The sequence below is a fragment of the Amblyomma maculatum genome, chromosome 9 (assembly GCF_055883805.1).
Source record: "Amblyomma maculatum isolate TAMU_Amacu chromosome 9, ASM5588380v1, whole genome shotgun sequence".
In the NCBI taxonomy this organism is placed as follows: domain Eukaryota; kingdom Metazoa; phylum Arthropoda; class Arachnida; order Ixodida; family Ixodidae; genus Amblyomma; species Amblyomma maculatum.
The window spans coordinates 66727248-66753686 of NC_139352.1; the positions used below are offsets into that span (position 1 = coordinate 66727248).

The 26439-nt window shown below is 47.3% G+C and overlaps 1 protein-coding gene across 1 annotated transcript in view; it reads left to right on the top strand.

The window, feature by feature from the left end:
- The window catches only part of LOC146179279 (multidrug resistance protein mrp-7-like), a 60179-nt gene that overhangs the window by 32547 nt on the left and 1193 nt on the right, over window positions 1–26439 (top strand). The window contains exons 17-26 of the mRNA XM_084579594.1: window positions 163–344; window positions 5088–5163; window positions 6646–6856; window positions 10082–10392; window positions 11484–11810; window positions 12246–12347; window positions 13584–13760; window positions 16739–16897; window positions 17936–18102; window positions 22457–22651. Of these exons, the coding sequence (XP_084435720.1) occupies window positions 163–344; window positions 5088–5163; window positions 6646–6856; window positions 10082–10392; window positions 11484–11810; window positions 12246–12347; window positions 13584–13760; window positions 16739–16897; window positions 17936–18102; window positions 22457–22651 (1907 nt within the window). The remainder of the gene's footprint in view (window positions 1–162; window positions 345–5087; window positions 5164–6645; window positions 6857–10081; window positions 10393–11483; window positions 11811–12245; window positions 12348–13583; window positions 13761–16738; window positions 16898–17935; window positions 18103–22456; window positions 22652–26439) is intronic.

Consider the following 26439-nt stretch of genomic DNA (forward strand, 5'->3'; position numbering starts at 1 on the left):
GTTAATGAAATATTTAATTTCTTATTGACTAGCCCTGTACGTAACTACTCCGCTTACGCAAAGTTAATATATACACTCGATCCTACATGTGCTGCTCGTATGGCTACCACTCCTACATTTGTTCAATCCTCACTTTATGTTTTTCAATTGGGCGCTGTGCAGACCCGCATTATGGTCTGCAATCAAGGATCGTACTTGAAGCACGTGGACAAAATCGTGTTCATCCACAACAAAAGGGCGAGGGTGTACGCATCTCTCGAGGAGCTGCTGAAGGACCCGGCGTCACCGAAGAATTTCCACCTTGCCCTCAAACACAAGCTGCTCGAACGAGGTGCTGGGGATGGGTACGTAAAATTATCCATACAGACTATTAAGGCGAATAATTTGTGGCATAGAACGCACGTTATTACGGCGAAAGCCTTTATAAGCTTTGTTGAGTCATCGAAAAGTAAGGAAATAATTTTTTCTGCCACCGAAAATGAAAACATCCGTACTCATGAGAGGATTAGCGACAAAGGAATGTGTGATAATAAGACTAAATAAGAAATAAGTATTCATGAAATTAGTGCTAAGGAAATTGGTGAAAAGAAAATCAGTGATAAAATATTGTCACGGTGTGAAGTCTCTGATCAGAAGTCACCGCGGGACACAGGAGTAACAGAAGTCACAGTGCGGCAGGAAACTAGCAGGCCCGCTTCGACAGAAGAACTTCAGTTTCTTCGCCTCGAGGAGACGAACGTCGGTTTCTTCGCCTCGAGGAGGCACACGCTCGCGATCAGCACAGAGGGAAAATATAGAATGCAGCGTGTCATTGCCCCCCGGGTACAAGAAGCATCGTCCCGATGCTGGGAGTGTGGGTAGAGATAAAGAAAAAACCATTGCACGAAGGGCAGTTGCTCACGCACAGAAAGAGTCAACACTATCGGTCGTAATACGGTTTCAGGCGGACCACGTGGACCACGTCCGGGAGCGTGGAGCGTCGGGACTTTTTAAATCCATCAGGAACAACCTCATAGTTTAGGTCCCCAACTTGGCTTACCACTTTGTACGGGCCAAAGTAACGACACAGCAGTTTCTCACTGAGGCCTCGTCGACGTACAGGAAACCAAACCCAGACGCGGTCTCCAGCTGTGTACCGGGCGTCACGGTGTCGGAGGTTGTATCGCTGGGCATCGCGGCGTTGCTGATTCTGAATTCGCAGCCTGGCCAGCTGACGGGCTTCTTCGGCGAGGTGCAGAAAGGTGTGAACATCTGGTTGTTGGTTGCCGTCGTCTAGATGTGGTAACATGGCATCAAGCATTGTGGTCACTTCGCGGCCATGGACCAGACGGAAAGGTGTCATGTTCGTTGTTTCCTGGACCGCTGTATTGTATGCAAAGGTAACGTACGGGAGCACTTCATCCCACGTTTTGTGCTCTACGTCGACGTACATTGAGAGCATGTCAGCGAGTGTTTTGTTCAAGCGTTCGGTCAAGCCGTTCGTTTGAGGATGGTAAGGTGTTGCTTTCCTGTGTTCAGTATGACTGTGAATTAAAATCTGCTGCAGCAATTCGGCTGTAAATGCGGCTCCTCTGTCAGTAATCAAAATCTCCGGTGCGCCATGGCGCAGGACAACGCAATTGATGAAAAACTTTGCAACCTCTAAGGCAGTACCGTTGGGTAGAGCGGAGGTTTCCGCGTATCGTGTAAGGTAATCCGTGGCAATAATGACCCTCCGGTTACCGGAGTGTGAAAGGGGAAATGGTCCCAGCATGTCCATGCCAATCTGCTGGAAAGGCCTCGACGGTGGGTCTATTGGCTTCAAGAGTCCGGTGGGCTTAGTCGGCGGCACCTTACGACGCTGACAGTTGCGACACGTTTTCACATAGTGTGAAACGTCTGAGTGAAGTCGAGGCCAGTAGTACTTTTCCTTGAGCCTTGCAAGCGTGCGCGTGACTCCCAAATGTCCAGAGGTTGGTTCATCGTGGCAAGCTTGTAAGATTTCATCACGTAGACACATAGGTACAACAATCAGGTACGGCGTTTGGCTGGCGGAAAAGTTTTTCTTCATGAGGACACCATTGCGCACACATAACGATGACAGAGCACGCTTGAAAGCTCTCGGAGCGGTTGTACATGCACCGTTTAGATAGTCCATGATGTGACGAAGTTCGGGATCTGCAGATTGTCTTTCAGCGAGGCACTCTGTGCTGATGGCATTTAGCAGTATGGCCTCATCAGGAATTTCATCTGCGGGGGGATCTACAGGGGCCCGTGAGAGGCAGTCTGCGTCCGAATGCTGACGGCGAGATTTGTATGTGACAGTTATGTCGAATTCCTGTAATCGTAGACTCCATCTTACAAGACGGGTTGAAGGGTCCTTTAGGGTTGCAAGCCAGCATAGGGCATGGTGGTCAGTTACTAACTTGAATGGTTTCCCGTAAAGGTATGGCCGGAACTTCGACGTCGCCCACACAATGGCGAGACATTCTTTCTGTGTTGCGGAATAGTGACGTGATCATCAAGGATGTGCAGTGCTGTCGGTCGCTCTGAAGCACTGTGTATTGCGTTCTCAGTCGATAAGGTCACTGACTTAGTCTGCAGGTCGATAACGGCTCCATTCTCTGCTAAGAAATCCATGCCAAGGATGACGTCGCGGGAACACTGGACAAGTACGGCGAAGGTTGCTAAGTACGTTTCTTCTTGCACAGTTACCCTAGAAGTGCAGGTACCGGTCGGCGTTATCAAGTGGCCTCCGGCGGTACGAATTTGTGGGCCTGTCCAGGGTGTAGTCACCTTTTTCAGAGTGGCGGCGAAAGGCCCACTCATCACAGAATAATCGGCGCCGGTATCCACAAGCGCTGCCACGTCGGTTCCGTCCACTGAAATGTTCAGGTCGGCGGTTACGGCTGTGGTGTTGCCGGAACGTCGCGGAGTCCGGTCACGGCTGCGGTGTGGTACTAGCTGATTTCGTGTCGTCGGAGAACTGGAGCGCCGAGGCAGCGGATCATTGTGGGGCGCGTCGTGTCGTCGTGAAACGGAGTGGCCATCCGGTTGCAGCGGTGGAGGAGCTTGAGAATTTCGTCGATGAGCAACCTTCCCTCCAAAGGTTGCCGCGTCTAGTTTTCCCGATGGGGGCTAGGGGAGCGGACCCGCGTCAGGCCGGCATTACCACGTGTCTGCGAGGAGTATTGGCCCGGTGAAGGCGACCGCGAGTAGTCATAGGGCGTTCCGGATGATTCAGCCAGGTACGCGTCAATGGCAGGGGGTCGTTCACCACGCTGCGGCTTTCGCGCGTCGGCGCTAAATCCCGGCAGACCCATTCGTCGGTAATAGCAATCGCGGAACAGGTGACCAGCTTCGCCACAGTGGAAGCACAGCGGGCGATTATCGCGAGTGCGCCAGACGTCGCTTTTGCGTGGACGCACCTGAGAAATTCGAGCGGGAGGTGCTTGACGAGTGTATACAGGGGCTGCTTGGTGCTGACTTGGAGGTGGATGCTGACTGGGAGGTGGACAGGCACGACGAGTGACTGCGGCGTAGGTCATGGCCTGCTGTGGTGGCATTGTCGGTAGTGGCTCGGGTGGGTTGGGTGCCTGGTTGACCTCTTCCCGAACCATCTGAGAAAGGCTGGATACTTGAGGGGGTGCTGTCGTCGAAAATAGTTTTTGCAGCTCCTCGCGTACGATGGCCCGTATGGTCTCACGGAGCACGTCAGTGCTACCAGTGTCCGCGATGGCGGCAGCAATAGGGATGGACGGCCGCTCGTAGTGCTTAGATCGCATCTCTAGAGCCCTCTCAATGGTAGTGGCCTCGGATACAAATTCCCCGATGGTCTTGGGGGGACATCGCACTAATCCAACGAAGATCTGTTCCTTAATTCCCTTCATAAGATATCGAAGTTTTTTTTCTTCGGACATGTTTGGATCAGCGCGACGGAATAGCCTCGTCATGTCCTCGAAGTAAACGAGGACGCTCTCGTTAGGGAGCTGAACTCTCGTCTGTAGGAGCAGCTCGGCGCGTTCTTTCCGAAAAACGGTGGTGAAAGCTTGCAGAAACTGGTCCTTGAAGGAACTCCACGTTGGGATAGTAGTCTCATGATTTTCAAACCATGTGCGAGCTGAACCGTCAAGCGAAAAAAATACATGTTGCAGTTTCTGGTCGTCGCCCCAGCGATTGTACTGGGCTACTCGCTCAAATTTATCTAGCCAGTCTTCCGGGTCGTCGCCGGGAAAGGCTTGGAAGATGGGTATCTACCGCGGCTGCTGCAACACGAAGGAGGGGGCAGTGGTGTCCACCTGCGTCATTACGGCTGGTTGTGTTGTCTCCGAAGGTGGTGCTGGAGAAGATGGTGGCGGCCTCGCAGTACGAGAAAATTGTAGAGGCGCGAATTCAGGATCAAGCCCTCGAAGCCGTCGGCTACTCTGATGGGTAGGCGTAATCTCGATGGTAGGAGATCCTTGAGGGCTGGAGTCTCGGCTGGTTGGAGGTGTTCGGAGCATGGGTTCCGTTACCCAGCACCTCCACCAGATGTCACGGTGTGAAGTCTCTGATCAGAAGTCACCGCGGGACACAGGAGTAACAGAAGTCACAGTGCGGCAGGAAACTAGCAGGCCCGCTTCGACAGAAGAACTTCAGTTTCTTCGCCTCGAGGAGACGAACGTCGGTTTCTTCGCCTCGAGGAGGCACACGCTCGCGATCAGCACAGAGGGAAAATAAAGAATGCAGCGTGTCAATATATAGTGATAAGGATATCAGTGAAAAGGAAATTAATTATAGGAAAATTAGTGATAAGATTATTATTGATAAGGATGCTTTCGCTTCTCAAAGTTTTTTCCTCTTTTGATGCAGCCCCCACCCCCCCCCCTATTCCTGTTCATTAATTTCCTGTGTTCATTAGTTGTTAGTATCAGCTCAAGAAATAGGTAATGGTTCATTCTGTGCATTGTACTATTTGTGCCCAAGTGGCTCGTTTTTCGGTTTGGAAGGACGTCTTTTAATTTGCTCTTTGGCTCTTAGTATTGAATAACGCTTGGCGGTTGCAGTTACACTCGTAACCCTGGGCCATTGCGCATTGCCCAGTAGTCTCATGCCTTGATATTTTTCAGTGCTGGCCCCGAGCAAGATGAAGGAAGCGATACTGTCTGCCGGATTACAGAAGAAGAACTGGCAGAATCGACAAAGGTGTGCGAAATCACATATTGCAAGAAATTGTATCAGTGGCCATGGGCTTACAGTAGTGGCTCTAGTGTAGTGGCTGTAGACAGTAGATCGTGCAGTTCTTCTAGCTCAAATATAATGTCTTCCAAAACTACCTTCAATCTGTCAGGACTCAGTTGTAAACGTGTGCATGCTGCATGCGCTGATGAATGCTTTTTTCTTACTGAAGGACCCCGCCGAGGTGACGTAGTGGTTAGGGCGCTCGACTACTGTGCCCAAGAATGCGAAATCGAATCCCGGCCTTAGTGGCCGCTTTTCGATAGAGGCGAAAAGCAAGGCGCCCGTGTGCTGTGCGACGTCAGTGCACGTTAAATAACCCTAGGTGGTCGAAATGTTCGGAGCCTTCCAGTACGGCATCTCATAGCTGGAGTCGCTTTGGGACATTAAACCCCATAAACCATAAACCTTACTGATGTCAAAATGGGTGACCATGGGAACTGATTATCAGCCCATTCTCAGCCAGTGCGAGTCGACAACCACCTGGTTACGCTGGCGACTAAAGGTAGTGGGCAGGAAATGTGGCTCAACCCAGAGAGAAGTTGCTTCAATGAGGTCAACATCTGTGATGGGTGGAGGCGCAATGAGCGTACCCCCGGAAGGAAAGCAAATAAATAATGGCCAAAGTGGTATCCCATCATTATAAGAACTCACCAATTAATTTGAGTTAATAACGTTCACTCAAAATTCATTTCCAACATGTTCCTCAGTGTAAACAAAAGAAAAGCTGCGATTTCAGAGATCTCTTCGACCCATTTTCGTTCCTGTAACGACTATTTTCCTTAAACTAGTAATACCACTACTGAGAACTAGGTCAATTAAAGTCACGGCTTTCTGGTGCTGTGCGCATAAATAATGCGCCCTCACGAGGCTCCACCCAGAGATCGGCCACTTACAAACACAACATGGAAGCTGGCGTTTCAAGGCTTTCATGAAATACTTCCATTTCACTAACAAATCTCCTTCTATAGCGTGTTTTAATAACCATACTACTTTTAACTCTGCTTCATTTTCGTTTGGTCATTTGGTACATTCTGATTCGGTGGTGTTTCCGGTGGGCTAGCCGTGGAGGATAACATAACGCTGCTCGTAACAGGAATGCGCCCATAATAATAGATACTTGCCTTGGGGCGTCCCAATCGTCTCCCACACGGGCGAATCAGTAATAAAGGCGAGATTTTACGACGTCCGACGGCACATTTCACACACCCGACGAGCTTTATCGGCGTTAAAGGGATCGAGTTAGGGTATCGCGGGAAAAAAATTCCCTGTGACCTCTGTCTGTGACCGGTTCGGCAGTGTGCGCGATTGGAGGTTTCGCATTACGCCGTCTCTTGTTTTTCTCGTCGCGATCGACGTCTCCAACAAATGAAATAAAAACGAAATGAAAATTTCCAAAATAAGCCGCCAGCTTTGGTAGCTCTTAAATGTGCGATTCCGCGTTCGCAGTCCGGCTGGCAGTTGCTCGTTGCCCTTCTTCGCTTCTCCGAGTGGCCCGCACTGGCGGGCGTGGCCGTGCTGGCTGCGGCAGCCGCGGCCACGGCTTGGCAGCAAATCTGGATCAAATCGTGGACGGACGCGTCCACGGCAGACCCTGAGAAGGCGAATGAAGCTCGGAAATACTGGATTGGAGTACTTGTCGGCATCTGCATCGTTAACGGTGAGCCTCCTTCCTGCCTTACTAGTTAGGTCTCTCTATGAGTTTCTTAAATCACGTATTTGTTATACCGTAAGCTCTGCTACTCATGGTGCGACATCAGAATTTCACCTCGTTTTGTTATGCTGACATTGAGCCGGGTTCAAATGATCTTGAGCGAAGAAAGATATTGTGCCTTTCTTCCCCCTCTCTAAAAAAAAAAAGTTCAGTTCAGTTCAGTCGTTCAGTCGTGTCCGACTCTTCGTGACCCTATGGACCATATCACGCCACGCTTTCTGGTCTCTCACTATCTTCCTAACATCACATAACTTCATCTGCAGCGCCTTGAGGATGCCATCTAACCGTCGCGTTCGCTACCTACACCTCCTCCTGTGACCCTCAACCTTTCCCAACATCGAATCTTTCTCCAGCGACTCCTCTCTTCTCATCAGATGACCAAAGTAGCTGAGCTTTAACTTTAGAATTTGACCCTCCAATGATCAGTAAAAAACAAACAAACAAACAAACAAACAAACAAACAAACAAACAAACAAACAAACAAACAAACAAACAAACAAACGATCGCCAAATAAAATATTTAAAAACTGGGGAACGTAAAGGCGGTGCTAAAGGCTCTAATGCGTCTACCTTTAAGGCGAAGCCCTTTAGCGCCCCTTAGTTCAAACCGTCTACTGCCTTGCTAAACCAAGCAAAACCAGGCTTAACAAAGCCTTCGCTCGTATGTCAAAGTTCAAGCCAGGCTTGAGCTTCATCAATGTCTGATAGGAATATTCAAGCTCGTAGTAATTTTATATAACAAAGTTCAGTTAATCCACCGCATGCAAAGTAATGGCTGCTTTCTAAGAAACGGGTAACATTTTTCTTGGCTACGCCACGCAAAGTGGCCGAGGCCTGACATCTATGTATCTCTTCGTTAGACAATGAAGAAAGTAATCCCTGCAATCAAAACATGTTCTTATTTCTGGCCGTATCCTTGTGCTTAAGGAAGCACAACGTAGATGTCAGAAGGCTTTGTAAGGTTTAAGAAGACTTAGATGGACTTGCATCTCAGTAGCAGAGCAGGTGGATGATGATAGCGATAAAAGGGAAGCGATTTCATATGCACACGGCGGTTAATTCCCTCAACAGGCTAAAATTTCCAGTGTACTGACAATGTTTCTTAAACCAACATGGATAACCAATCAGTATAGGCGAATAGCGAACCTAACTACAATAGTGGCCAAAAACAAATTTCTGATAGGCCTGTAAGGTGGCCAGCTGGCCTCGGGCGAGTTGGTGGGCAACAGTTTGGAGGATGTAGTCACGCGCATAATTTGAGGTGAAAGCCGTAGAAGGCGGTGTGTGCCCAATTTAAGTGCAAAATGCTGAGAAAACAGAAGAAGGAATTTTCCAGTATAGTGTTGCCGCGATGAATTAAGGAGGAAGGTAACATGACAAGGTAATGCTCGAATGGGTTGGTGTGTTGAAACAGTATAAAGATAGGATGTGCGTCATGACCTTGTTGATATGCTTGGTAAGCTCCCTTGTTTGGTGACTGCGCGCGTTGTAGTGAGCTGATGCTGCGTGAAACATGACAGCAGTATGTTGTTAACTGCTACCCTGCATAGAGAAGCAGGAGCAGCTGTGGTCCGTCAGACATTGACACTGAGCAGTGTTATATGAAATGACATCCTGTAACTGAAGCATCTGTAGCGCAGCGTTTTTATAATGCATGACTTATGGAATATTGGGTCACACAGCCAGTGTGGCGTCGATCAGTTGGATGCCGGAGCGGGACGTTGGGAAAGGTCTGATGTTGTCTAGCCGAACAATATATTATAATGAGTTCGATATATACATCGATTGGCTAAGAAAACCAGCAGACAGCGTGGATGACCTGTTGGCGCGAGAACTTTAAATGCCCCGATATTCGGCGTCAGCATTGTGAGCGAAAAATCGCATACAAATAGACGATAACATGAACCCTGGATGTGGCAAAGTTCTTTTATCAGATAGCGCTAGAGATGCTGTGCCGCTAACATTTCTTGAGGTTGAGTATTTTTGAGCGCTTTTGTTATTTCTCTCGTTGGCTTGTGACAACTTGTGACAATTAGATCTCATGTTTCTTAAAAATGGGGTGGAACGTTTCTTTCTTTTTTTTCTTTATTTCATGCAGCCTTTGCAGTAAAGGCTCCTATGACGGAACTCTAGGCTGCTCACGTTTTATTGTGTGTTGGCGTTAACGATCATTGAGGTGTCTGCACGGCTAGATATAGTGCTCGCCGTATGGCAAAGGAACTCTGCATAGCCTTGCTTAGGCACGAGAATGTTTGTTTCTTCTTGGCGCAGACATCCCTGCCCGTGATGTCAGCGTTTACAACATGGCAGAACTTCAAAAGCTCTCTGATATGTACTTCCTTTTCTGCGGTCAAATCTATGTGCTGATAGGATAATGCTGTACCAACTTACCCATGCTTCCACTTTCTCCACACAATCCTAATAAATTTGTGAATTACCATATGTTTTGAACGTTTTCAAAAAAGCAGTTTACGACATGGATTCAATTTACCATTCTCATCGATATGTGTGTTATCATTTAGGTTATGCATTTAGAGATGTTTTGAACAAAAAAAAAAAAAAAAACTTCGTTTGAAATGTTTGCTGAGAGCCAAGAAGCGAGAACTAAGGTCTGTGCGATCATGCATGCGCAGAACATAAGGTCACGCTTTTGCTGTACCATGTGTGTTAATACAACACCACACTGTACCATGCGTCTATGAATTATATGCTATGGTGTTGGGTTTCACTGGTTGAAAGGCTAGTTAGTAAAATAAAAGAGGTTCTGATAACACTTACACACTGAAAGGAATGCAAAACACCACATGTTGACGCATTTAACTCATGTGAAATTGGTCCCTTTTCACGTATACACTTTGACATACATTCCCTCCCACTATCCAGCACGCGAGCACATTGTCCCCAGAAGCCGAGCCTTTACGGAACTAATCACTATGTAGACTGTTACGGTGCTGTAAAGCTGCTTGCCGGAAGTCTGCATTTCACATACCGCGTCTAATTATACCACTCTGCGCCTCCTCTTTCTTCATGGCTGCTGCTTTAAGAATGAAATGCTTTTTTACGCCTACACGGCTGGTATTCTTCCTCTCGGTCTTTGTTGGCTCTGGGGCTTGTTTGCAGTACATTGATAACGACCACGCAGCAAACTCTTCGCAACGCTATGTGACGCAGTGCTGTGTCGCTTGGCCGGTGGCGCTCTCCTGGCGGCCACTGCGCGGCTGATGTCCGGATCCCTGCACCGCGCCATGCTGGAGGCCGTCCTGCGTAGTCCGGTGTCTTTCTTCGACGCATCGCCGCGGGGTCGCGTGCTGAATCGGTTCGCTGGAGATTTGGACTTCGTGGACTCAGAATGCTTCGTGAGCAACAAGCAGACCGTCCAGGGCACACTGCTCACCATCGCCAACGTGGGCGTGGTCGCTACGCAGGCGCCTCTCGTGGTCGCCGTCGCAGGCGTGGTGGTCATCCTGGCGGCATTGTGCATCGTGAGCGCTTTCATTACCGCAGACACTATTACTCGTGTTTGTTTCATGGAATTTCTCAAATGATAACCCTATCAACACATGGCTGAGAAAGTGCGAGGAAGGTGGAATTATACACAGCCTAAAATAACAATGTTTGGAGAAGAATCTCCGGATAGTTAGTCAACGTTTACAAAACATCTGATCTAGCTGTCTGACCGCTAACTTTAGGGCTCAAGCTTGTATTTCTTTCTAATGCCCACTGGGGTGGTCAGTATATATTATAACAAAAACAACTTTCATGCCTGCTGCTGACGAAAATGTGTCGTAGTGCCAAACTATTTCAGCTGGATGTTTCACATGTACACTTTAACTTGCCATTATATATTTTCGCTTTGATATTGTTGTCAAGAGAAGTTAATGCCCATGACAAGCAATATTTAGTGTTTTGCAATACTCCATTAATATTTAGCACAGGCGAAGCTCAGGGTCGTTTGAGCAGTTGAACAGATGAGGTTATGAATTTTTTTGGGGGGAAAAGGCCACTACACATTGCTCAGGACCGTGGTATTTGAGGTAAAAGAACGCTTGTGCACTGCATTGTGTTATCGCCCTTTAAATCACTAACAACGCAATGATTAACTTCGGCTATGGGTGTAGCTTGACTGATGATGACATTGGTTGCATTGTTTTATCTTTCAGTTAATATACGTTCGCTTATTCGCTAGGCTCACGAGCACTTAGCGATAGCATTCAAGCGATTCCGGTATAAATAAGTAGCGCCCATTAAGCAGTAGAGGGTTTGACGGCATACCATCTGGTCAGGCATCACGGCTCGATGAGATTCGCTGGTCACTGACCATGGCCAGGGACTAGTGAATCTCATTGCGCCCATTACGTGATGAGACAAACGCCAGGCCTTTGTGGCTTGACGAAGGTTCTTCCTGCAGAGCTCTGGGAACTAGCGTGGGTCTTATAATCTTACGTGCGCTTAACACTAAAATACATGGCAGGCTTCTGCGTCAAACATCCCTCTGAGAGGCTTAGTGGAACCCTCTTAGAAGCGAATTCTGACTACTTGACATCGGTTGTCGTCCTTGGCTTCTCGTTCGCAGAGCATGGCTGTGAAGGCATCGCGCAGCTCTCGCTTCTTCGACAGCGTGAGTATGTCGAGACTCATGCAGCACCTCACCGAGACCCTGGACGCGCTGAGCAGCGTGCGGGCTTACGGTGTTCTGGACCGCTTCAGGCGCCACTCGTACCGATTGGCCGACATGTGCATACGCGGATACAGCTCTTACTGCGCCTGCTACCGCTTCACGAGGTCACTGACCGCGACTGGAGGCTTCGCTGTCATTCTCTCAGCGCTGCTACTCAACACTGTTGGCTCAGGACTGCCCGAACCAAGTAGCCTGGGACTCGCTTTGAGTGCCGCCACTTCGGTAAGTGTGTCTCGCAGTACGCCCGCCAACCCTCTGATTCATAGAAACCAGTGCGTGGAGCTGACGTGATTAAATTTAAAGGGATGAAATTAGAGTGACTAAGCTTAGACTGGCCTTGTATAACTAGCTCCGCATGAATTATAACCACGTGGGGTTCCTCCATTAGTCTGAACCCAAGTGAAATCGCCGTGCATGGGTCTTCTGGCATTTTGCCCTGATGAAATGAGGTCGCCGCTTAGGAAAGAGACCTCGCAAAGTGGTGGTCAGGAGTATAGAGCCGAAGCCACCCATTTTTTTTGCGTAGTCTCAAAAAGTGCTTGTGCTCTGTTGTATAACGCTGATAATAATTGAACATGGTACTCTTATCTTTCTTTTTTGTCGTATCCTTCTGCCCATAGTAGATATGGATGACGACTTAATCCAACCTTGATGCAGGTTCCGCTGGCTCTGATGAGTCTGTGCATCATGCTGTTCAGCACTCTGCAGATGATGGTGTCCTTCGAGCGGTGCCTGGAGTACACGGAACTTCCTCCTGAGGTGTTTTCACCTTCTTTCCCGGCTGTAATTAATGAAAATAAAAATACAGGTTATTTCATCATAGACTTTTGGCAATTTAAATAGAATATTTTCTTGAATTAAAAGAGGGCTTTATTTGCCATGGTCGCTGGTGGTGTGCATCCACATAAACTAATACGTGTGAATTAGCAGGTTGTTAAACTATTTGCTAACTTTTTACTTACCGCAGTTGAGTATACTGGTTCAATAGGAATTTGTAACCAACCGTTAATTACATATTCATATCACTTTAAGGCCTTTCAAAAATTTATCCTCATTTCTTCTGGAGCGCACGGAATTTTGGGCCACACAGAGGCGAAAAAGAAACCAAGCAGCTTTACTGAGTTTAATCTGCGCCCACGAGTATGCGTCGTTTGTTTTTGGCTTTCATAAAAACGTTTTTCACCACCACCAATTACCGGCAGAATCATCATTTGCTCGCTTTCGTATTCCGGGCAGTGCGAAGAGTTCATGGGACACCTGCACCGCTACGTGACATACGTTTTTAGCTTTAATCGACGTAGCTAGCCCTCTCTCTCTCTCTCGTCTCGTAGTTTCGCTTCTGCCCTTTGTGCGGTCCTTTCTGCCGCAGCCTGGCTGCGCTGAGAATGGCGTTTTCACAAATCTGAAAACGGATATGCATCTAAAAAATCAGGAGCTGAAAGTTAATATATAAAATATATAGCTACTTAATAATACATAGCCACTCTTCTATGCTCCATGTCACAAGTTGTTACCAGTACTGTGAAGCCTAAAGCTCTCTCCCACAATCAGGACTGTAGGAATGCTCGATCATAGCACTGCGAAGGCCTGCTGCGAAGTGATGCGCCGGAATTCTCAAGCGTGCTGTTCGCAAAGTGTACCTAATAATGTCTTCTACCAGGAGAAGTTGAACACTATTTCTTTGCCTTTCTAGCGACGGAGGCTCTAGTCGAGGGAGCTGTCGGGCTCGAAGGAATACACGATTGTGCAACATGCACCATTCTGATTAGCTCAGATTGGCACAAGTTCCACAGTGCGACAAACAACTTATGGGAGTAAGTTTAGTTAAAATGCCCGATGCACACAACTGCTGACCGCTTTGCCCAAGGAAGCGCTCTTCTTGCTTAACAGTATTGTTCTTAGATGTCAGTGCCAACAGTCTGAATTAAGCTCCCCGTTGAGCGCCCACATGACTGGCTTATCCTTCTCGCTCACTTCTCCCATTGGCCAATGCAGACGGACGTCGTCGACACCACCAGGGACTCCAAGGAAGCACTGAGTGGCGCGCCATTGCCCGAAAAGTGGCCATCTGAAGGCGAGGTTGAGTTTCAAGACTACTCGGCCTCGTACCGACCCGGCATTGCGCCTAATGTCCTCAGCAGCGTATCTTTTACCGTGTTGCCCATGGAAAAGGTGAGCAATAAATGGCAATTCCTTCCTTCCTTCCTTCCTTCCTTCCTTCCTTCCTTCCTTCCTTCCTTCCTTCCTTCCTTCCTTCCTTCCTTCCTTCCTTCCTTCCTTCCTTCCTTCCTTCCTTCCTTCCTTCCTTCCTTCCTTCCTTCCTTCCTTCCTTCCTTCCTTCCTTCCTTCCTTCCTTCCTTCCTTCCTTCCTTCCTTCCTTCCTTCCTTCCTTCCTTCCTTCCTTCCTTCCTTCCTTCCTTCCTTCCTTCCTTCCTTCCTTCCTTCCTTCCTTCCTTCCTTCCTTCCTTCCTTCCTTCCTTCCTTCCTTCCTTCCTTCCTTCCTTCCTTCCTTCCTTCCTTCCTTCCTTCCTTCCTTCCTTCCTTCCTTCCTTCCTTCCTTCCTTCCTTCCTTCCTTCCTTCCTTCCTTCCTTCCTTCCTTCCTTCCTTCCTTCCTTCCTTCCTTCCTTCCTTCCTTCCTTCCTTCCTTCCTTCCTTCCTTCCTTCCTTCCTTCCTTCCTTCCTTCCTTCCTTCCTTCCTTCCTTCCTTCCTTCCTTCCTTCCTTGTTTGTTTGTTTGTTTGTTTGTTTGTTTGTTTGTTTGTTTGTTTGTTTTTACCTTAGCTTGTTTCGTGGCTGCGTCAAACGTGGCTTCGTCGCGGCCATGTTGGAAGCTGCGACGATACTAACGTTCGGCTGTGGGACGTGCGAAGGGCTGAAGCACTATGGCAACCAAGGTGCTAAAGTATTCGTGGTTACAAAAAGGATCAATCAGCATCCTTACAGCCAACGACGCTGTTGCACAGTACTGCAGAAGGCCCTCATCTCTGTATTTTAGGCATCTAAACGGTCGAGCTGCCCTTGCAGCTTGGGCGATACCCGTGACGGTGGAGTCCTGCGTTTACATTGTTACCACCGAACGTCATTCTTGCTGTCCAGTGGCCCTACTCGGCGTAAAAGTGACCAATTATTTTCCGACATGACGAGGAGCTGTTCAGTTTAATGAAAACTACTTCGATAGTTAATAATTGTCCTTTTCAAATTAGTGCCACAAAGTAAAAAATATATTACTGAATATTTCGGCCGAAACGTAATTCAGCACATTAGAAAATGAGTGCACAGTAATTTCACCTACTACGATGTCTGTCCGAAAACAGATTATTAGACAAATTTCGGCCATAACAAGGTAGAAACTAACAGCACGTTTACTAGTATTTAGCTCGACTATTTGAGCGTTAGCATTGGTGAGAAAGTACGAAATATTCAGAAATAGGTTATGCTGCTATTATTCCTGCAGAGTCTTGCCACGATGCAGAGTTCGCCAGCTGGCAAGCCATAACAGCCGGTTGCAACAGGCAAAGACACGAACCGACCGTGTAGCTACTGACTCGGCAGCATATGGAATTTTGCCAAGTTCGCCGGGCGGGTCATGGCAGCCGGCACTCTCTCTAGAACATAAACACCCCGTGACGCTGCTGGCATGGCGACTGGTGCGCTGTCAAGGCCTCCTGTTGCATTAGGCAGGTGTTTTGTCTGTGTACGGCAACGGTAGCGAGAAACCGGAGAAGCCTTAAAAGCTACGAAGTGCTGATTGCGTACTCGGCAGCGATCATTCCACAGCTGAGTGCGCCATTACTCTACGGTGCACCTGAAAGCTGTTACCATCAGCCACATACGAATCATGATGACACACTGCATTGACAGCACATTCACCGTATACAGAATAAATTTCCCCGGCTGCCAGTGCTACGTACAGGGTTTGTCATATGTGACTGCTGCTGCTGGAATGAAATTTTATTACCTAGTAAAGACACTGTGAGTTCAAGACAGTTCCTGTCCAGAGAGTATTTGTACTACAGTGAGTCATTGCGTAATTTCAATTTTCTCTTTTGTGTCTAGTTAGAATAGAGAAGATAAGCCTCATACTTACCACACCCTGGATATCTTTGCAAATAAATCCCCTCCTTCTCTCGTTCTCTGATCATTCTGCTAAACGACCAAGTCTGAAGCTGTGCCGGAAAGTCCCCTGCCATTTGTGTTGTTCTTTCGGCGCCGACTCTTCCTGAAACCGGACGGGCTATGATTCGACTACGGTTCTGAGTCATTGCGTAATCGCAATTCTCTCTTTTGTGTTTAGCTAGAATAAACTTCGGCACTAAAGTCGCCGCGAGATACAATTGTATATGTCCGAGCCGAGAAACACGCACATTTATCCCGATTGACAGTTACTTCCATTCGTGTCAGTGCCATAAAATATGTAGAATTGATGGTTTTACGTTTGCCCAGTGCGAATGCATAATTTTCTGGGTTGGTTTTCTGGGGAACACCTTATGAGGGGTTCAAGAGGCGAATGCAAGTCCTCGTCTCAGTGTGTTAGAGAAGCGATCTTTAGGATTTAAAACTGTGCATTTATCTTTCTGTGTCTTGATCAGTGACCCTCCTATTAACCCAATGATCTCGGGTTTCATTCTTTGTATCAGATACTAATCTTCGGGAAACATCTAGAGGTCTTGTTGTTTTCAGCATAGTTTTTCTAAACTTGACTTTTTTCAGTGATGCCGAACTTGACTGGATAAAGCTAAAGTATAGAAACAAACATCATCAAAGGAGGCCATCCATACTTCGTGGCTCGCCTGCTATCACATTGTGCCCTTAGCATGACATCGCAGCCGGATAGTAGGTGCCTCGGTAAATTGGGATTAGCCAATTTTTCCTGATAACCACCCGACACCATTGGTTAGAGAACTTCATTTAAGGGAACTTTGCCGCCTTATTTTCGAATTACACCCTACTATGCTACGAGCCAGTGCGAGACAGTGCATTCCACAAGCATGTCTTCCTCACGCCCTCTCGAGCCTACCACCCATGTTTTGAAGATGCCGCTGAGAACTCGTACCTTCCACTTACTGCAAAAAGTGCGATGAAGTGCAGGTGTAGCCCTAGCATGTGCTGATTCTTAATGAGAGAACTAAATTGTCGCACATTTTCCGCAGGTAGGCGTCGTTGGACGAACAGGGGCCGGCAAATCCTCGCTTGTTCTTGCCCTTCTTCGCGTTCTCAGAGCCTCTGGAGGACGTATACTCATCGATGGCGTCGATATCGCCAACGTACCCCTGAAGAGGCTGCGCAGGGGCATCACCGTCATTCCTCAGGTGATGGCTCTTGCTGAGTTTCTTTCCGTTAACCAACTTGAGCTCAGAGTATTTTTTATTATCATGTTGAGCGTCACAGAGATAGGTATTGGTCGTGAGAGACGTGATAACGGATGCTCTGGATTGACTGAGGCTATCCAGCGCTGGCAATGCGTAGCACGCGAGTGTTTCTACATTTCGCCGCCTTGGAAATTTTACCACCACAGCGGGATTTTATACAACCTTGGCCAGCAGGGGAATATCAATGCCACTGAGCCACCATGATGCTCCTATTACAACAAATAAAGTTATTGCCCAAGGCAGTGAATATTGCTTTAAATTTCGTAAATATTTAGGGCGAAACTTTTCCAAAGAGGGAATTCGGAAAGAACGCCTCTGGGCAAGGGGATTTGTGATTAGAATTTTGTGTCTCTTTATTCAGTACCTTCCCCTATTTTACCTTACGTGATCTTTCCTCATTGTCATGTTTAACAGATAGTAACTCCTTAGAGCCAGTCATCCCACAGTGTTCCAGCATGCTAATTCAGCTACTGCGGTACCAATGTTACACATATACGCAAGTGCATAGATGAAAAAGAGGAGGGGAGGGTGAGAGGGATGACGAATCTACAGTGCTCCTCGTAAGTAACTTCGCCCACCTGAGTGGTATTATTAGGCTTTATCTTTGAATTTATCGTGGTGGGGCTTTTCGTAAATGGCAAACTACCAGGTTTCAGTGGCTAAAAGGATAAACTTGGTTACAAAGATCTAAGCATCCTACTTCACTTGTCCTGTGCGACAGATTCACTTCGTTTATTAATGCTGATTTATTAGCTCCACGGACAGTACAAGCATTTTTAGAACGTAAATTATGGAGGCGTTACGTTGTCATTAGTTTCACGTTGAATGGGCCGGTGCAAACAAGACACAGTTTCAAGGACAAATCTATTGCAATTTTAAAGAGGGCTTAGGTGAGCGCAATATATGTTGTTTCGCATAGGACATGTACGGGCTTTCTGCCCCTCTGACAACACTGGCGCGACAACACTGTCCACGCAGGACCCTAGCCTGGTGCGCGGTACCTTGCGAATGAACTTGGACCCAACGGGGTCCCACACCGAAGACCAGCTATGGCAGGCTTTGCGTCAAGCTCACTTGGCTACTGTGGTCAAAGGTCACCCAGCTGGACTGGAGATGGAGACCGCGGATGGAGGAGCCAACCTTAGGTACTCTGACCCGCCATACCCAATACTTAGACTGCAGAAGGTTTTGTAGGCGAATGACGTGCCTTGTCGTTCACCAGTCTACATGCTGTGTATGTGAACTGGCGGGAAGAGATTGTGAAGGAGAGTGGAAAGAAATAAAGAATGCTAACGGGATGTGCATAAATCAGCCGATGCTAGATTTTAAAGTCGGTACCCATTTGTGAATGGTGTATATGGCTAGGTAGAATGAGAATGCCAATTGTATTCGTGCGAACCTGTCTAGGAGTGCACTTCTGAAGTGAGAGTAATTACGAATCGTAGACCGGTGCTATGGAACAGTTATTCAGTTGAGATTAAAAGCCTTTTGGTGACATCTATGTTACCGAGCTTGATTAGGAGCGTCACAGCGGTATTTCTTCTGGGAAAAAGATGAGATGTGCAATACATGCTCACAATTTGAAATTCACTTTCCGATAGTAATTGTGACATACAATGGACTAGGTGGAATAAGACAAGAATATAAGAAGGGTAATATATAAATATATACCCAGTGTTGTCGGCAAAAAGGCACCATCATAAGTGCAGTTTCACTAATCAAGCAGAACTGATAGAAATGCATAGCATAATGGGGATGTAAGCAATACGAATAAAATACATGTCATTTAGTGTAAAGGAAGACGGAAACTCCTGATTATAAGGAATAACGGGATGGCTAAAAATGAAGGGAAAGGAAAGAGAAACAGCTAGAGATTTTTTTTTTAATGATGTCCAAGTTCTTTCAGGAGGACATCGCCAAGTTGTTAGAGTTCTTGATGCAATCAGTTTAGTAACTTGGGCCAGTTGTTTTGTAGTGTTTCTAAACCATTTGTTGTTCTGAAAGTTCTCACTTTCAGGGCTCAGTGTTACGTTCCTGATGGGTAACACTGTTTACCTGTAAGGTAGTTAAGCTTTTGAAAAAAAAAAAAAAAACGTTTATCTTTTCATTTTCACTGTTCTGCTTAAGATGTAGGAACCGTGTAGTAGTAGATAGGTGTAGTAACTGGGTATCATAGTATTTGTCAAAAAAGTTCTGTGTTTTGAGTAAAAAGCAAAACGTCTAGTACTCGGAGATATTACATTTTCGGCAAATTGTGAAGCCTTTGCTATCTTAAAATGTGTTATGGTAGTCGAGATAAAATGGCAGTAAGTAATTTAGTCTTAAAGAAAAGGAATGAATTATAGACTAACATCATACATTCTTGTGTAAGTACTCGATGATATCAGTTTATCAGCTTAATTAATTTGTACAAGCTTAAATGCAAGGTTATCCACGCAGACATATCACATGTCATTTTCTTCGAAAACACGCCTAGTAGTGGAGGTAATATAAATGTTCACCTCCTCCCTCCAATCCTGCTTCTAATTTCTATTTGATGTACACTGCTTTAACGAGTCGTTATTGGCCTATCGTTTGCCTTTGTTTCTTGAGCAGCAACTACGACCTGGGCCCGCATTCCGAGTTTGCGTCGTTATCGAAGTGTCGCTATCTCACGTGACCTCGAGTCATCTGATTGGTCGAAATGCCAGAACCGAGCGTTGCCACCATGGAACCGGAAGGGGTGGCAACATCATGTTTCGGCGTTTCCACCAATCAGATGAAACCAGCTCAGGGAGATAGCGACACTTTCGATAACGACGCAAACTCGGAATACGGGCCCTGCTTCCTGCAGATGACCGACATGACCTGTAATAAGGTGTCCATTAACGTCACTTTCGTATATACGTCGCGCTCATTTAAGGCTCTGTTGAACATCTATTAGTGCGACAGCGCTAATCCAGCTGTCCTACCCCGAAAAGGGAAACCCTCCGTCAACAATCTTGTGGCTCATACTAGTTGCTGTAGCAACAGTGTTTCACTGTCATGCCAGGCTAGCGCCCAGAAAAAAAACTTTATAGGTGATACTTAGGCACCGCCTTTAGGCGTATGACGTGACAGTGTAGGCGAACCGTTCACATATAAAGCCCCGCTTTAAACAAGCCGTATGAATGTGTATGCGTAGCACAGGTGTAGAGCGCCCAACTTGGCACACAATAGCACTTTAAGGTTGATTGTTGTTACACCTTCTTGGCAGCTCCCAACGAGTTTCTTATTTCCTGTGGCCTCGTTTAGTTGCATAAATCATCGAAGACGCACTGCCTGGCTATGCAAGCTACCACCTGGCAGTGCTATTCCCGTGATTATTCGCTGCAACGTCAACGCCGAATTCTCTGACTAACAAGACCTTTAACGCTATCGCGTCAAAAATTTTGTTATAACACGACAACGTTGTTAGCCCCTGTTCGCTAGATCTTGCGTGTTCTTGTTAACGTGCATTGGCTTTGCTAATCGTGTAATTACTAATCCATTAATTAACCATGCCGTACGAACGTGCCTGTGTTTTCTTAGGAATAGTGCGTCTGATTCATAATGCCCCTGGAATGCTGACTCTAATCTCAGCCTCCCATCTGAAATGAGAGACACGACTTGACAGCTCCTCTGAAATCGGCCATGTTAAACGGCCGCATGATATCAGTTCCCAGCCATGCCATTTACCAACTGTCAACTGTCAGAGCCCGCGCCCGTGAGCTTTGAGCATTAGCTCTACTCCTACTATTCCTGAAGGTCGAAATGACGCCGACATTTGATAACTGACGAAGCGATGCCGTCGTATTAAGTCACGTATGCCATTGCCGTCACAGAGGTGCCTACCTGGGTGCGTCACCATGTGTACAAAAATATCGATGTCCAGCCTAATTCGTCTCTGTCGAACACGATGGTGACCTCCGAATTTAGCTAGGGCCAAGCCCTAATTTGGCCCGGGCTGCCCCAAAATTTGACCTCGGTCGATTGCGACTAAAAGTCATGTCCAGCCCAATTAGGTTGTGGCGAACACGATGGCGACCTCCAAATTTGTTTTGAGACAACCCCAAATTTGACTTCGGCCGATTTAAATTAAAATTGTAATTCGCTCACAGGGCCGCCTCCCTGTTTTCTGTAGAAGCGGACCTTTAACGCCATTGCGTTGAAACCGTCGGAGTACAATGGATTCGAAACAAGCAATTCCTCTTGAGGAGCAAGTACAAAACGTCCAAGTGATTTCCTGCGGCGATCGCCTCGTCCTATTACTTCCCGTATTAAACTGCAATGCAATCCTACGTTGTGCACTGCGCGTCGGCGCCTCCGTCAACTTCTATCTGTGCGCAAAAACCTCCGTGCCTCCTACTGGTTTAGTTACGTTGAAACCTTACCGTTTTTATGACTTAGTTGTCGATATCTATAGTGTTTCTTTATTAATGTGCATGGGGCCTAACTGGGGAACGAAATGAATGTGAAAAATTGGCAGAAAGAGATTATCTCTGCTAAACCGATTATAGTACACCAGCACAGATGCTTTTTTGTCGGATTTTGTTTTGGCTTGGTGTAATTGCTGTTTTTTTACATATGGTACCTAGAGAATTGCTTAACATTTTCGCAAGACACTCGACGAACCTTTAAGTCATCATCTTTCCCCAAGACACTCGACGAACCTATTAATCATCGCCTTTCCGGCAATGACGTGATGTAACATTGCGATTGTTTTAATCAAACTTTGCAAAATGACTCCTGTGTCTGCGACTGTTGCGCTGCAGTTTTACCTGTGCATGTGTCGCCATCAGGGAGTTGCCGCGTCAAATAGCGAATGTTTAACCGTGGCCTCCGCGACTAGCTCCGGTGGAGCGGCGCGCTTGATCACGGAAGCAAGGATTTAATTCTACTTGTAGCGTCATCTGGGAGCCACCTCATCAAATGATTAACGTTTGGCCCTTAAACCTGGTTTTAACGAGCGAAACCACCCGCTGCGCTGGCTCGGTTGTTGATCCGAGTAGCCAGGTTTAAACCCGACCGGCTGCAATCCGCTGCGATGTTTTTTTTACTGTGTAAACACGACAAGAGGTCATGGTTAGTCATTGGTCAGTCATATTTAAGGAACAGCGCAAAGGACGGGACACAGGTATACAAGAAAGCACAAACACAAGACCCCTTCTTGTGTCTCTGTGTCCCGTCCTTTGCGCTGTCCCTTAAATATGCAAAACCAATTAGTCCACCAACTCGCTCTTATTAGGTCAGTCATAGGCTCCATCACTTGTGGCCTGGTCAACATGACAAACCTGTTGGAGAGATCAGTGCCTTGGAGCTGCTATACCGGACTTAGCTTGATTTACCCGTGCGAGTACACGTGGTTGCGACTTCACGAAAAAGCTTAGCCCAATCACAGTGACGGCCAAAAACAAGATCGGACAAGAGCCTTGGTCGGTGGCGGTGAGCGTATGAATGTTTTCGCGCTCATAATAGATGCTATTTTCTCCTCATACGCAGTGTGGGTCAGCGACAACTGGTGTGCCTAGCTCGGGCCCTCCTGCGTGGATCTAAGGTGCTGCTGCTGGACGAGGCCACGTCGCAGATGGACGGAGACACGGATCGCCTCATTCAGGCCACACTCAAGAAGGCCTTCGCGAACAGTACACTGATCGCAATCGCCCACCGCATACACACCGTGCTGGACTATGACCGGTACGGGCGCGAAGCGCCATGTTTGTGGCGCCATCTTGCAAAGTTCTCACAAACCGATCCATGCCGGCGTTGTTATTGCGTTGTCTGACTGTTCTGGCCCTTTGAGGCTAGGATGGCTGCTTCAAGATTGCTAGTGTCGTAACGTCCGGATAGGAAATGAAAAAAAGTACAGCTACGTCGCAGAAGCAGCGCAGTCTTTCTTTTAAAGCGTGAACCCTCAGAAATCGTCGGCGCAGCCATTGTATGCCATGTAACTATGGCTACTGCAGAGTAGTTATTACAGCAATGAAAAATTCCGACCCGCATGCTAAAGTCCTTCTTTCGGCCTCTAAACTAACATTTTGAACAAGTCGGTAGTGGGCTGAAACTTGCAGAGGTTCAAATATCCTTGAACCAAGTTTCGCGAGCGTAAGCGCGGCTGTCCTTGGTTATACAAGCGACTACACATATTGCTTATGAAATGCCTATTTTATTGTAAATCTCAAAGCCTGCTTTGGTCAATTCTTCGATTTTTGCGGATATTGTATTGTTACCTGGAAAGTAGTTACCTGCGTGCTGTCTTTAGCGAGAGTGGCTTGCCGCCGAGTCACATCCGTTGGATGCTAGGATTCGGCCAGACGCTTGCTCTGAAGCGAACCGAGCTCGCGCACCAGCTGCGCCGTGACGCAGCTGTTATTCGCAGTTGTGGGAGGGCACAAGAGATGGCGCCATCATCCCGTGCCGAGTAAAATCCCTTGATAAAACGAAAGTAGCGACTTTCTGTGAACTGCCGCCGCTCCGCGCCCCCTCGCAGATCCTCCTCTCTCAACTCTCCCATCGGCGCTCTTCTCAACGGTGATTGGCTCCGCGGGCCGTCGCCGGGAAAAGCGCGCGAAAAGTTCGCTCTTTTTGTGTTTTCATTTTTAGCCGGCGCCATTTTTTAGGCAGCCGCTGTTTTGTAGGAGCGAGCTTCCTAGCATTCCGCGCTTGCACTTCGCGCTATTCGCGCTGTTTTAATGCAGCGCTATACCGAGCTGCGGCATATTTATTTGCACAAGCTGTCGTGAAAAAGGCTTCGTTCTTTTCGCAATTCCAAGCGGAAAGAAGGCCTCCATTCGAATAAAAAAGTGGTTCAACAACATCGGCCGCAAGCACTTCACCCCGACGAAGACTAGTCACCTCTGCTGCTTCTGCGACGTACTGTGCATTTGTTCCAAGCGACATGAAACTGCTTGCGAGCGCATCATAAAGCTGATAATCTCACTTAATTCACTAATCATTTTGCGCCGTTATGCGCGTTATTGTTTTGACTTCATGGTTCTGCTCAACGTGCTATATAATAGCGAAAGCTGATGCATACAATGCGCATACAATAGCCGCTTTAATGTCTGAACTAAAGGTCTCGCTTTTCAGCGCTAACGCGTGCAATGAAGGAGATTGTTAATTCATTAATAGGTTTATGTCGCAGGAGAGTCTAGAGGACTCTTTCGCAGAACTTGTCCACATAGTGTATATATATCCGCACATCAAAATTTTGCCTCTTTAGACCCTCGAAATTAGACCTCATCCTAATCTGACGAAAATTGATGTCCTACCTAATTTGAATATTTACTGGTTACGTCCAAATTTCGGTGGGCCTCCCTCAGAATGTAGCCCCAGAAACCCCTTAAATTTGGCCACTTCAAAAGGTGGCAAAATTAATGACCAACCTCATTTGCGTAGTGCGAATTGAGGGATTACCTCCAAACTTAGGTGGGCCATTGCCAAAATTTAGCTCTCTGGACCCCCGAAGTTTGACCTCGTCCGATTTGACCAAAATTGGTGTCCAACCTAATTTGCGTATGACGAATTGAGTGGTGGCCTCCAAACCTAGGTGGCCTATTCCCAAAAGTTAGCTCTCTGGACCCCCGAAATTTGTCCTCGCCTGAATCGGACCAGAATTAGTGTCCGACCTATTTGAGTGTGGGAAATTCAGTGGTAATCTACCCATCTAGGAGGGCCACCCCCGAAATGTGGCCCTCTGAATCCCCAAAATTTGACCTGGTCCGAGTCTGACTGGAAATTGGTGTTTATAACCTAATTTGCGTATGGCCAACTCAGTCTTTACTTCCAAATTTAGGTGGGCCTCCTTAATTATTTGCCTAGTTAACGGGCGTCATGTTCATTTTCGTAGCGTAGAGTAGCCGTCGGCCTTGGACCCGAGAGGTCTAGTGTGTACAAAGAAAACAATGCTGTTTGGTCTTGAGTTGACATAGCAGTATTTTGTACGTGCGCATCCTGTCGCAGTTATCGACATAAGGCCTGTACTTCTTCCACATTTTGCCACTAAAGAGTTGAAAGCATTGTGGGTCACGTTTCTTTAGTCTAGTCAAAGCAAAAGAAAAAGAAAATATTGGTCATACTAAAATTAGAGTTGACACCAATGTGGATGAACTTCCGACAAGGTGAAGTATCGGTGGTCGACAGGGCCAAATTTTGGGGTACGGATGACGGGAAATCGGTGCCCTGATCTTGGCTCTCGGTTTCGGCTCGACGTCACTTCAAGGCTGCCGACAGCAGGAGCTAGATCCGTTTCATTCTTAACAGAAAAAAGTTGATATTCGATCGTTTTCAAGCAGCCGCGAAAATTTTTAACTACGAAAACAACTAAGCAGCTGCATGTGCACTTCGCGGTACCAACCTCAGTCTAAACCTTATTGAAAAATTTTAGGATGACCATCAAAGCATTTGTTCCAGCCTCTTGTTAGCAACTATCGCATTAATGAAACTCCGCTCGTTAACAACTGCATAAACTTTACTTCCGCTAAAATTAGTTTGAGGTGAAAATACATTTAACTCAGCATCAGTATGCTGAGAATATTCAAGAATGTTAAAATATATAGTAAATATTATGCTTAATATATTATGACGGGTTGAGACACACGGTAATGAAAAGTCAAAAGGAATGTGAGGTGTATGCAGCAAGCGGTTTTTGTTCATGCGGCAAGCGCTCGCAATTTGCACTTTCATTGCGCGTACGAGACGCTAATTTATGTGGCTCGCGGTACAGACAAGCAAGTCGCATGTCTTATTCGTGTCTTTATTCGATAACAGAGCGTGGAAAAAGTGCAAACTTAAGAGCGCGCGCGCGTGCCAGCCAATTTCCCGGACGGCGAAGGAGCGCTGCCCAAAAAAGCGTGCCGTGTGCAGCGCGCGCAGGCGGCGGGCGAGGATATTCGAGGAGGAAAGTGCCGGAGTGGAGGAGAGTGTCGCTACTTTCAAATTATCGAGGGACTTTAGTGCCGAGGACTTAACAGGCTGACGGTGCACGGGCAGAGAGAGCGCAATAGCAGCCATCCGTTGGATGCTAGGATTCGGCCAGACGCTTGCTCTGAAGCGAACCGAGCTCGCGCACCAGCTGCGCCGTGAGGCAGCTGTTATTCGCAGTTGTGGGAGGGCACAAGAGATGGCGTCATCATCCCGTGCCGAGGACTTAACAGGCTGACGGTGCACGGGCAGAGAGAGCGTAATAGCGGCCATCCGTTGGATGCTAGGATTCGGCCAGACGCTTGCTCTGAAGCGAACCGAGCTCGCGCACCAGCTGCGCCGTGAGGCAGCTGTTATTCGCAGTTGTGGGAGGGCACAAGAGATGGCGCCATCATCCCGTGCCGAGGATTTTACAGGCTGACGGTGCACTGGCAGAGAGAGCGCAATAGCGGCCGCAACGATGGACGACTGAGGCCAAAGTCATGTTGTCGCGATAAATTACCTTGAAAGACATGACGTAGTACAGCTTACGCTCTAAAACATTACGCGAACCCATATAAATT